The sequence below is a fragment of the Eurypyga helias genome, unplaced genomic scaffold (assembly GCF_000690775.1).
Source record: "Eurypyga helias isolate BGI_N326 unplaced genomic scaffold, ASM69077v1 scaffold18987, whole genome shotgun sequence".
Lineage (NCBI taxonomy): Eukaryota > Metazoa > Chordata > Aves > Eurypygiformes > Eurypygidae > Eurypyga > Eurypyga helias.
Genome location: NW_010261386.1, coordinates 11,874 through 24,620, shown reverse-complemented (window position 1 = coordinate 24,620; position 12,747 = coordinate 11,874). Strand labels below are relative to the sequence as shown.

General features: G+C 45.0%; 1 protein-coding gene across 1 annotated transcript in view; it reads left to right on the top strand.

Annotated features, from left to right (window-relative positions):
- Window positions 1-1,830: 1,830 nt before the first annotated feature.
- The window catches only part of TSPAN18 (tetraspanin 18), a gene marked incomplete at its 3' end in the record, with an annotated part of 22,763 nt that continues 11,846 nt past the window's right edge, over window positions 1,831-12,747 (top strand). The window contains exons 1-3 of the mRNA XM_010155361.1: window positions 1,831-1,893; window positions 7,422-7,513; window positions 8,266-8,460. Of these exons, the coding sequence (XP_010153663.1) occupies window positions 7,451-7,513; window positions 8,266-8,460 (258 nt within the window). The remainder of the gene's footprint in view (window positions 1,894-7,421; window positions 7,514-8,265; window positions 8,461-12,747) is intronic.

Sequence of the window (12,747 nt, the reverse complement as noted above, 5' to 3'; positions counted from 1 at the left end):
GGAATATACCCATTGTCTGGCACCAAACACACACTTTCATCCCTTCTGACACAGCACCTGCTGGTACCTACTGAAGCGTTTAAGTTCTTCCTCTCTGTGGTGCTGTAATTTCTTTCAAATGTTGTGACTTAAGTGCCATAAAAAAATAAAATTCCTCTCCCACGCAGACCTTTGAGGGCTTGTAGGAATTTAATTATATGCACGCGCAGTAGGAGCAGGAATACTATCATTCTGGTTATTTTCCTAATGATAGGTTTATATAGCAGGGTGTCATTGCTGCTTTAAAGTTAGAGCCATCGTCTCCTGACAGCAGCTATCCCAGGGTAGTAGCATCATGGGGTGGGACAGCTGAAGAAATTGTCTCTCAGTTGCACATGCAAAACACAAGGTGAAGTGTCCCCACACACTAAAGAAAAAGATAAAAAGGTGAGGGTGCGCACTGGGCGCTGACTGACAAGCAGGGGCTCTCTGAGGTGGAGCAGTGACACTGTCTCTTGTCCTAGCTGGAGACTCTCCCAGCCCCTCTCCAGAGGTCCCTAATCCTGCTGGAGCCATCTCCCAGCCGGTCACGTAGCACCCTCTGGACTTCCGCGCCGGTGGTAAAGCTGCACTGACCACAGCAGCCTTGGCATGCAGCGTGGTAGCGTGGAGCAGCTCAGCTGCTGCTCAGCACATGCCTTCAGTGCTTTGCAGCAGAGGTGGCTCATTTGGCTATAGGCGTTTGCACCCTCCAGATTTCAAAAACAAAGCCACCTCTGCTCATCATTCAGAAATGCAAGTCCACAGTGAGGGAGGAAGGACAGCAAATGTGAGGGATTAATGCAAAACAAAAAGTCTATGAATATTCATTATATGCTTTATATTGTAATAGTTTCAGCCACCTTGAAACTCTTTGTTCGCTTCCTGCCAACAACAAATGATAGACTTTTACTCATAGAAGTCTTAATGGGAGGCAATTTTCAAAGGCAAATTCACAAATGTTTGTGGGAAACAGATGTTAAATGCATCCCCTCCAGAAATCATGATGAAATTCCGGCCGTGAGAGAGCAGGGATAGACCCAGGTGACTTATGTGATCCCTCACAGAGAAGCAGTGGCTTCAGCGAAATATTCCAAAACGATTTGCAAAGGATGAGTGAGTGAGTTACTGTGCTGAGCAACCCTATGTGAATATCGGGCCCTTACGGCGTGGCATGCTGTTTGAATAGGTAAAGGCTGCCCCTTCCCCGCAGGCCCACAGTGTGGGGTTGGGGCTGGTTCAGACGGACGGAAGAAACAGCCTGTGAAAGTGTGCCCTGAGAAAGCAACAGTCAAACAAGCATGCTCTGCACTTTTGTCTGTAGTCTCACCTCACCTTTTCCAGCTTCTCAGGCTGTTGCTTCTAATGGCTGGGCTGGGCTTCCCAAAGATGCATTCCATCTCCCTTCCTCTGCCTTTTCCATTTTCCCAGTAAATGGACTGTAAAGTCACAGCAGATTAAAGTTTGTCTAAACCTCCTATAAAATATTGAAGGTGCAGCTGGTATTAATCTAGTCCTGTTGTGGTATGAGGTGCATGTGTAATGGGACTATAGATTTACATGTGGTCTGTGGGCATTTAAAACACCTCAAACATTGTTAAAGATATTCTGAGGAACTGGATCCCTCACTGGGTATTAAAAGCTCTTCATTAGTGCTAATGTACACTGAATTAAGGTGGCAATTAGACTGAGCATATTCATCAGGATGGTGTGTTTTAATGAATTGTGTATTTAACGTGATTGCTTTTTATTGACTGCCGAAGTAATTGCATATTTTTTCTCTACAGGACAAGCTTGGATAGAAGGAGATACATGGGACACACAGACAATTGAAGACTAGAATAGACACTGCTTCAAGTCCTAAGATTTGTGAAGGTGAGTCTTATTTGCAGCTCTTTCTTTCTGCATACCAGCTGCTTTCTCGGTATCTCTGTCAAGGCTGGATGGGTGTAGCTGTGGTGTGCAAGAGGGGAATGAGAAATACATAGCTCATCTGCCGTCATACCCCCTGCGAGGTGTACTGCAGCAAGTTCATCCTGTTCAGTCTCCTAATTAAACTGCCCCTATCTCTGGTCTATCTAGAGGAGCAGACTCTGTGGAAATTTGCCTCTAGAAATTGATGCAGTGACTGGAATGAGAATCTGGTTCATGTTTTCTAATTCCTTTAAGGGCTGTCTGGTGGTGGTTCTGGAGAGCTTCAAGCGTGTCTTCTGCTTTTACTCGGTTGCATTGTGAAAATAGGTGTGAATTAGTACCATTTGCTCCTCAAGCCATTAACTAATATGTTGTAGGAGGTACCGCAGAACTGGTTCTTGGGTTTTAAAGGACCCAACAGATCAGTTCAGTGGACAAGGTCGTCGTGCATGTTGACAGCAAAGAGATATGTATGTGAGAAGAAGATAAATATGGACATTGTGATAGAAGTGACTGAAAAAGTGCTTTCAATGAGGGTTGGACAAGGTGACCTCTAGACATCTCTTCCAGTCTTGGTTATTCTGTGATTTCTATTAAGTATTCGAGATGGGGAGACTGTTAGGGAACCTTGGACAGCTGTTCTGAAAAACCTTTTTAAACGGTCGAACATTGGAAGAGGTGCCCAGGGAGACTGCGGAATGTCCGTCCTTGGAGGTATCTGAAACTTCAGTAATGTGACCCTGACCAACTTGCTTTAACTTTGAAGTCGGATCAAACTTTGGAATTGGCCCAGGTTGGAGGCAGTGGGTGTTTGTACTCAACAACATCCAGAGGTCCTGTCCAACCTAAGTTTTTCAGTGATTCCATCTCCAAGGCAAAGGTAAAGAAGCAGTTGAAGTGAAACCGTGGGTTCAATCCAGTGTGAAAGGGGTAAGGGATATGGGGGTAGGGGGAAATGCCAGTGGTAGCAAAGAGAAACCTGGGAGCAGTTTTTGGAGGTGTAGTTGAGCAGCTGTCTGTAGATACGTGAAGTTCAAGGTACCCGCAGAGCATGCAAAAACAAATGTCAGAAGGAAGGAAATAAATGGTGGCTGGAGAACAAAAAAAAGCATTGCCTTGAAAAACTAGAGTTTATTCCTAACTGATTACAACAGCTGGGATATGTTTCCTGGCTACACTGCTGGGGATATTTAGCCTCCCCATCACTTTACAAGATAAAATTTGTGTTAGGGTGGGGGTAGGGGAGAAATGTAGAATAATCTTCCTAAGAAAAAGCTGAACATTTATAGCTACATTTCAGACAAAACCAAATGCCTCTCATATGTCTCACAGGTCTGAGATGGGACAAGCCAGGGAGAGCATCTGTCAGCCGCTGTCTCTGCAGTTCTGACTGTTAATGTTTGCTTAGCATTGAATGTCTCCTGCAGAGGAGAACTTAATCTGTCACAAATTTGAGGACCGTAGGAGGGGAGAGAAGATATTTTTAAAAGGTAGACTAAAACATACGCGTTCAGTTTTTATCACACTTGCATCACTGTGTAATAGGAGTAACTTACAAGATTTGCTTTTTGTGTGTACGGCTTAAAAAGGAAGGTGGAGGGGAAAAGCAGCTATGTGGGTCAGGACTGTCCTTTCATGTCACTTCTTTTCTGCATGCAGCCTGTCATCAGGGACTTCAGGTACCTTCAGCTAATTAGTAAGGCAACAGTTGGTAAAAATGGTTTCATAATTACATTGTTCGTAAGTAGCATTATTTGCATTTTGCTTGCATTGCTTGTAAATAGTATTAGTTATGTACTCTTCAGAGTTTAGAGCACTACTGCATACGTGAACTAGAAGGTAATATATTCCACACACGCTGGAGTGCGTGAGCTCTAACATGAAACAGTTTTAAGTGCTGCGTAAGTGGTCAGATCACGCCTTTGGTTGATTTGCCCTGTTTTAATCAGTGCAATCACAGCATCCAAATGGTGATTTTGCATGTGCTGCTTGGGAATCTGGGTACCCAGCAGGAACTGGAAAGGGTGTGTTATACTGATTTGTGTGGATCTCTCCAAGCTCTAAGTTCCAGCACTGAAACTGTTGCTCAGAGCTCCTCTTTCTCAGATCAGAGCAGTGGGATAGCATTTTTTGGAAGTTTGCACTGACTTCTTACAGTGTGGAAGCTCTGACATGCTCTGCTCTTGGCTTTGCCAGCCCAGACCTTCCCCTGTTGCCACTGACTTCCACGTGTGCATCCTGACCTGCAGGATCTGTAAGACCCACTGGGTGTGTTGTTGGCTTGAAGCACAGCACAGTCAGTAGGGTACCACTTAGTTGTTTCTTGCTGCGTGAAGCATGGTGGGTTTAGAAATTACAAATCTGAGCCCAGCCCCACCACTGGGGACAACTTTTTGCCCAGGCACATGAGGGAGTCCTCGCATGTCAATGCTGAGTGTGCATGTGTTCGTGCTGCTCCCAAGTTACTGTGACTGCGTGGCCCTGCCAGTGAAGCTTTCGGGACCTGGTTGCTCAATGGATTTAGAGTCTCCTTTCCCTGCTCACACCTAGAAAACTTTTTAACATACTGAGTGGATGCACAGGCAGCAGCAATGCAGGGAGTCATAGCTTAGGTTTGTCTTTGACCACTTGGAGCGAGTCCAGAGGAGGCCACGAGGATGATCAGAGGGCTGGAGCACCTCTCCTATGACGAAAGGCGGCAAGAATTGGGCTTGTTCAGCCTGAAGAAGAGGAGGCTGCGAGGAGACCTCATTGCAGCTTTCCAGTACCTGAAGGGGCCTACAAGGGTGCTGGGAGAGGACTTTTTACAAGAGCTTGTAGTGATAGGACAAGGGGTAATGGGTATAAATTGAAATCAGGGAGGTTTAGATTAGATATCAGGAAGAAATTCTTCCCGGAGAGGGTGGTGAGGCACTGGAACAGGTTGCCCAGAGATGTTGTGGATGGCCCATCCCTGGCTGTCTTCAAGGCCAGGCTGGATGTGGCTTTGAGCAACCTGGTCTAGGGGAAGGTGTCCCTGCCCATGGCAGGGGGGGTGGAACTAGATGATCTTTAAGGTCCCTTCCAACCCTAACCATTCTATGATTCTATGATTCTTTGTAAAGGAAAGGAGGCCTGTGCTCAGCTTGTGCAAATCAGAGCGGGTCCAAGGGAGACTCTCTTCTTGCAGGGGAAGCAGACCCAGACATGGAAAGTAAAGTAAGGTAGGAATGCGATTTATCACCTCTACAGAGCAGCAAGACAGCGTTAGACCCAGGAGCTGCTGCTTCTTAGACCACAGGCAATGTTTTTCATGTGGGTGCCTCTGGAGCGAGATGAGTGTGAGTGATGTGGAGTGGCACAATATGGCTGAATTGGTTTGCTTTTTATTCCTGTTTTTGCCTAAGGCTGCTATGATGTGGATCACGTGGGTGGGTGCTCAAGGCAGCAGGTCTTAGAAGTTTCTCAGGTAACTTTCAGACTTTGGCTAATATACTGAGGTTTAGCAATCCTTTGTTTCACTGGAGCATAATGTTTTTGTGTGGTGATGGGAACATCTGGGCATCACTAATTCTAGAGCTCTTGAATTTCCAGTATCGTATCAATTTGTATTTTCATATCACTCTCTACTATAGTGTCCAAGCTCATGGGTTAGTGTACCTGAAGGTTCACCTTTCCCATGAAACTGAAGAATTCCCTCCCCAGGGCAATTCCTTCTGGATTTCAAGATATCCATTCTCTGTGAGATTTGCAGACATGGCTTTGAACACCATCAGTAAGCTGTGGGCATCTCTTCCAGGCCCACATCAGAGCTCTGTGCCCCACTCTATCTCCACTAGTCACAGTCTTGGTTTTGTGTCTCTGGACAGTTGTGTACCAGAGGTAGGGAAAAAAAAAACCAAACCTTTGGAAAGAAAATGTTGCCCTTGTTCTCAGGTTTGGATTCAGGTTTGTATTTCTTCAGAAGAGAGGTGGACTGTCAGGCTGGCTTTGCGGATCTGCTTGGGATCCCTCTAGCAAAGGAGGTTCCCTGGATGGTACCCAGGCAGCAGAAGCATGCTGCTGTCCTGCCCCAAGCAAGCAGAGATGCAGGGGGAAAGCAGCTGCATGTCCTTGTGATCCATTTGTGTGTCTGCCTGTTTTCCCACTGCGGAGGAACTGATTTGATTTTTAAATGGAGTTGAAGAAGTGCAGCGAACACACACTCTGTATGATGTGAATCTGGCTGTTCACCTTGGGCAGCCCCTTGCTGGAAGCGCTGCCTGCCATGGTTTTTCTCAGCCCTTTGGCTAAAGTAGAGCAGTTCCCATGGTCACAGAGGGAAGCACCCTGTGAGGCTCTCCAGCACTCCAAAGTTTTGTGGATTAGCAAAGACGATGAAGGAGTGAAAGAGAGAGTTTTATTTCTGGCCTGGTGAAAACCTTGGATAATTTCTGTGTTTTTTTTTTTTTCTTTTAAGTGAATTGAATGTACTTTGCCAGTGTTGAATATCATTGGATGAGGTCTATTTAGGGAATGGCATTTGCAGTGGAGAAAGGTGAAGAGATGGTTTAAGAAGCATGTGGGCTTTGGGAGGGCTTCTCTAGGGAGCTGGGCAAGCTTGTGCCTCTCTGCATATGTAGGCATCCATCTGTGAACGACTGCACTGTCTTCTGTTTCAGTGAAAGTTTTACTATTTTATGTATTTATTTGTCGGTCCCTCTGGGGTACTTGGTGATATTGGGAGACACAGTCACTTCATTAAACAGCAAGCTTTTTGGGGCAGAAACTTTTTTCCAACATAGTCTCACCTGGTCAGAATTTATTGCTGCTCTTCCCATATAAGTACTGTCCTAAGTAGCTTGCTGTCTAATTCAGATGTGGAGTTTCAAAACTGGTTCAGATTCCTTCGCATTTTTTCCTGGGATTAAAAGCTTGCCAACTTTGATCCATGGGCTCTGCCTGCAGATGACCTGTTCAGGGTGGGACTTTGGTGGCACAGGAGGTTTCACACTGCATGACAAGCAGGTGTTGGGCCCCAGGCTGAGGCCCTCCCATTTCCATGCACTGCGGTCATTCCCAGCCCAGCTCCTACAAACGTTTTCCTGAAAATGTCCTTGTACTAGGCTAACTGTCCAGAAATGCAGGTTTGTGAACCTTTCAAATATGGCCTTTTTTGGCATGAATTAGGTATGTTCAGTGCCTGTTAGACTTGACAGGCTTTAGGGACTGGGGGGAATCTTCATGTGCAGAGGGAGGCTTTTCCTCACATCTCAGTCTGCAAGCAAAGCTGGACTTTTCCTCTCCTGCAACCTTCCTCTTCACATCTGCATAGTCCTTTCGACCTGGAAGAATTTAAAGGGACTTAGCAGTGATCATTAGCTCCTACTAGCCTGTGCTATGTTGCCTTGTTCGGGTAAGAAATGAGCCCTGCTGCCTAAGTAACTCCACGAGGGAAAATACAAATGGAAGTAGAATTGTGTCACTCTGATAAAAAGTGCATGTGCTAAGGAAGCACTGGTGTTTTGCAGGAAGAATTGAGTCAAGGAGCCTGAAGACCATGGAGGGAGACTGTCTGAGCTGCATGAAGTACCTGATGTTTCTTTTCAACTTCTTTATATTTGTAAGTACTTAAAATCCACTTCCTCTCTTGAATCCTCCTGTTCCCAGCAGTCTGCAGGATAGGATGTAATTTGGTGAGGTTGCCATGGTACAGAATATGCCCTCAGCTTTGCACTGCTGTTCAGTAAGGATTTTGCAGCATCCAAAGATGCTGAGACATTCAGAAAGCCAGCACAGTGGTTACTGTTGTCCGAGATACTCCTCTCCTAGGCAAAGGCAGACCAGAGGGAAAGGTGTAACTAGTGTTGTATGTGGTCTGTATTGGAATGGTGGAAGAAACTGTTTTCTAGTCCTGGGTGCCCTGCTGAGTTTTTCACTAGGAAAGACAGTCATTTTCTTACCACAGGTAGTCTCATTCTCGATGACCGTGTTGCTCTTGTCTTTGACAGGAAGGCTGGGAGAGCTCAGCCACCCTGAACTCTACTCCCATGTGCCCCTTCGCTGGGCTGTCCCCTGCAGATGTGGCAGCAGCTCAAGACTGGGTCATTCAGCATTAGGGAGGCTGTAAACAGTAGAGTGACGTGTTAAGGAAGAAAGGTGCTTTTGCTGAAAATGTTTCATTTAGTGAGCAAGAGACACTAAGAGTAGCATGTCAGCAGTCACCTCCTTGGCAGAGAATTATATGCCATGGAGAAACACAAATTCTCCAAGTGAATACCTTTAATTGAAATACAGCAACAACTCCGATTTTGCTGCAGCAGTTGATTTATGTTGACCTATCTCCCCCTCTCTCCTCTCCTTGTGCCATGACAGCTGGGAGGAGCGTGCCTGCTGGGAGTTGGAATCTGGGTCATTGTGGATCCCACAGGTTTTCGAGAGATAGTGGCTGCCAACCCTCTGCTCTTCACGGGAGCATACATCATGCTGGCTATGGGAGCGATGCTCTTTCTGCTGGGTTTTCTTGGCTGCTGCGGTGCCATCCGCGAGAACAAATGCCTCCTGCTTTTTGTAAGTGTCCTGGTGTTTTCTGTTGGCCTTTCGGTGTTTTCCAAGAATGGGGGTGACAGGATAGTTGATGCTGTGATAAGTGCCTAATGTGTGTCTATCACTATAGCCATTATTCCCTTTGATAATAAATAGGTTCAGCTAGAAATACAGAGAATTTGCATCTTCCCTGTACCAGACTGGAGCCCAGTGGATATGGAGTCTACTAGTGTATTTTGACTTCATTAAGCTTTGTTTCAAAATTTTCCTATTTGTTTGTCAGGTTTTGGGGTTTTTTTACTTTTATAAAGTGACCAAAAATGGTCCTCTCTTGTCCACCTAAATCTCCCACCTCTGCTTGTGGATTCATTCCTCACTGGTTCACCACAATGCAGAGGGAACACGTCGAGCAAAGCATCTGTGTAATTGAGCCCTCCATGTCAGCAGAACTGCACTGTGGCCTTGCACTGCAGCTCTCAGTAGCTGGTCACTCCTCTGTGCAGCCTACTCTGCTCCTAAAATGAACCGGATTCATTATCTTTGGGAAATTTTCCCCCCTGAATGATAGGGTTAAATTTCAGGTCATGTGGTCATCAAGTACTATTTACAGAAAGCTAGCCTCTAAAATAAGTCATTTTTGACCTCTGCCCTAAGTTCTGATACTTCAGGGTTTCCAGCCATTACCTCTTACTGGAAGGCATTACCAGTTATGCGTCGAAACAACAAGATGATTAGTTTTATTTTTGTCAAAAGTGACCTTTTGTTTCTCCCTCTGGCTCTGTTAGGGTTTGGGTTTGGGTTTTTTCCCTCAAAAAAAAAAAAATCTTGATCTTACGGTGTTTTGTTAGGATTGTGTCTTGCACAGCTGCTTCAGGGTACGAAAGAGGCTTGTTTCTAACTTCAAACAGAACAGGAAAAGTCCAAACTTTCTTGAAGATGAAACTGGTTTTTCCTAGAGATAAGCCTGGCTTCACTGGGACACATTCTCTCTGGCACTTGGGTTACCTACCCCTTGAATTCTTAACATGCACGTGAGAGCCCTTTCGCAGAAGGTATTGTAGGTTTGATTTCTAGTGACTTGCCTCAGAAGTAAATCAGAAAGCTAACGGTCTTCACAGCTGTGAAGTCATGGAGATCTGCCCAGAGGAACCTAGTAAAATGGAAAGGATCAGGCCCAATGAGCCAGAGCCCGTCCTGTCAGATTAAGAAACTAAAAGTTACGTTTGAGAAGTTTGGTGGTAAGTGAATGGGAGAGTAATATCTTCAGTTGGAACCACGTCCAGTGCATGTAGACTGGGGACCTGGCTGGAGGAAGTGAGCTCTGGGACATGCTCTTTCCTGATTTTACATCACAGAGTTACAGCACGGTTTCAGTGTTCCTCCTGGTGTTCTAGTTATACTCCAGTGCACTCAATTTTGTGGTTATTACTTTTCTGACTCTTAGTTCTGAGCCCTGCTGCTTTATTTATTTACTTTATTATTTTGTTTAATACCTGGAATGTGAGAACTATATGGGCTGAAAGTAATGGCATAGACTAGGAGAAACTCTAAAAGTAATTACTGGGTGAGGAATTAGTGTTCCACTTCGATCAGGTCTTCCAGGGCTTTTGGTGTCAAAGTCAACTCTGTACAACCTAACGTCTCGTGTCCAACAGCAGTGAAGCACTTGGATGAGGTTCTGTGCTCATATCAAGTGAGAAGAGAGATATTGCTGATTTCTGCTTTTCTGAGGGCCACACCACCTACTGTTAAAATGCATGAAACATCTGTGACACCAGAAGTCTGATGGGAGTAAGTTGTTAGGCATTGAAAAGGCAAACCATCCATGAGTGGATGCCTGAGAGCCTGGGAACACCTCACCAAGTGAAGAGTGTTAGGCTTCAGGGGGGTGGTACTTGGGGAGAAGTTGCTAGATGAACTCAAGTTCACTTACAAAGTTGTTAAAGAATTGATGAGCCAGAGGGCTACTCGAGTGAGATTTCACAGTGATGCATAATATACATCTGAAGATTTTAGTCCAAATGTGAACAGAAGATAGGAAGGAACAAGACAGATGCAGAAATGCATGGTCTCTAGGTTCTGGCTTCTACATTTGCAAGGACTTCTATTTTTCATTAAGCTGCTTGTCTTTTGGTAAAAAAAAAAAAAAAATATATCACTGTGGAACATGACATGTTGCATTAAGCACAAGGCTGTGAAGTGTTTCTAGATTTCCCAGCATTTGGGCTTGGCTTACAAAGAGCAACAAGCATTGGCTGGCAAATCAGACACTGAATAACTTCTGGCTTGTCCTAAAGACCCTCTGATTGCAAAAGAACACCATAAAAATCAGAATCCAAAGTGCTGTTGAGCATAGAACATATCACCACGGGACTAAATTCAGCTTTGCAGCAAGAACAGTCCGTGTGAGCCCCATCTGGCTTAGTTTGGAGTGCAGGCGTCCTGTTCTGCACTCTTGGACAATGGATGAAGTAGCCCCTGAAACTTTTGAGCATGAAAATGTGGGTCCTTTGGGTTAAAGGCAGTTGCTGCTCTTTTTGGAACAGCATTGTTGAAGCTGGAACAGGAGGTGAGTTGTGAAAAAAACATGAAACGTTGATTTGTGGAAACTTCTGATAAACCATCACCAGGAGCTGAGGCAGGATTTTTGACCAACATGGCAGACTCACCTTGGATGTGAAGGGTACAAGTGTGGGTCCAAAGCACGAATTTGCATGTGAGGCTGCAGTGTCCTGTGCATTAACCAGTTGGCTGTTTAGTGCCCTCGTATATCAATAATCAATTTAATTTGGGGAGGCAAAACATAATAAGCAGATTTTGACTCTCTTTAAAATGCAGAATGAGAGCAAGTTCAGGAACACTGATGATCCATCTTTTTCTCATCAGCCCTAATAGCTGCCCCTTGGGTTTTTTTTCTACAGTAACTGTTACAAATCTGCAATGCAGACTCCACAGTGTAAGTGTAAATCAGTTTGGGAATGATAATGAAGCTTATCAAAGATAATCTGGGAATGGCTGCTTCCACTTCTGCACAGACCTATGCTGGAGCTTGGGTGAACGTGTGTCTCCCAGTAATCAGTAAATGAAATGCAATTAGCAGGGTGATGGGATTAATCACTTGATCACCACCTTAGACCTCTTAGTGACTATGCTGAGATCTCTTGATGGATGATGATGTGAATTTGCAAAGCATCGTTCATTCTCATCACTTGTTCTTTGCCCTCCTGTGGTGAAATTAAAACCAAAACAGTCTCTGAGCAGGAAAAAAAGGAGCCACACAGAAAACTTCAGCAGCAAGAATAAATTACGGAGTTAACTAGTTCAGCAAAATCAAGCAACTGCATTCTGTTAGCTACCAAAGTCCCTGCTCATCTGACACCTCTTGTTCTGTTGTTTGAGCCCAGGCTCCTGTTCTTTTGTTTCCACTGCAGAAGCAGGAAGACAAATGGGACAGGGTGGTGCATGCACTTTTCCAGTGGGGAAAAATCGCTTACAGCTCTGATAATTGACAACAAAACAGCATTTTGCCCATTCCAAGTGGGTAGTTTGAATTGTCTCTCTGTTACTGAAATGCACGGTGCACAGCATTTCGGACACTTTTTAAATCGTTGCTTGGGGATCACAGTAGCACTTCTGGCCCGCCTGCCTGCCTCCTGTGTCAGACAGACCTTCAATAACCTTCTCCCACCAAAAAAAAAAAAAAATCCAGACTTCTCTTGTGTTTATTTCTACTTGTTGCTTCAACCACCTTCATTGGTAACATGTGCCACATGTTTATTACCCTCCGTGTGAATTGGTCTTACTGGGTTCTCCGTTCACTCCTGGTTTTTTCACATGGTGCCAAAATCTGAGTGAGTTTTTAAACGTTCACTCAGTTTTGTAAAATTGTCTCTGTGAATCTGTGGGCTAATTCTTGGGGGCCTTGGATTTTAGAAGGGTTGACTCTTAAATGGTGATTTCTCTTTATGTGGCTACAAGAACACAGAAAATGTCCATCTAGTTCCGATTTATGGTTCCTCAAGCCCACTGTTTTGTCTCCAAGAATGGAAATCAATGCCGTTTTGGGAGAGGGTGTGAGCCCAGCTACTTTCTGCTCTGTTCCCATCGGAGTTCCTGGGCAACAGTGTTTGTTGTTTTAGGGATGTTAGCGTATACATCCCTGCTTGTTCCTTTTACTGTTTGTTATGGAGTGCAGCAGCATCAAACTAGCATGAGGCATCAACGTAACTGAGAATCGGTCGAAGACAGGCTGAGTCCTGAGCACTTTGATGTCAGTGAGGGCTTTCCAGTCCTGCCCTGGGAGATGTGTTC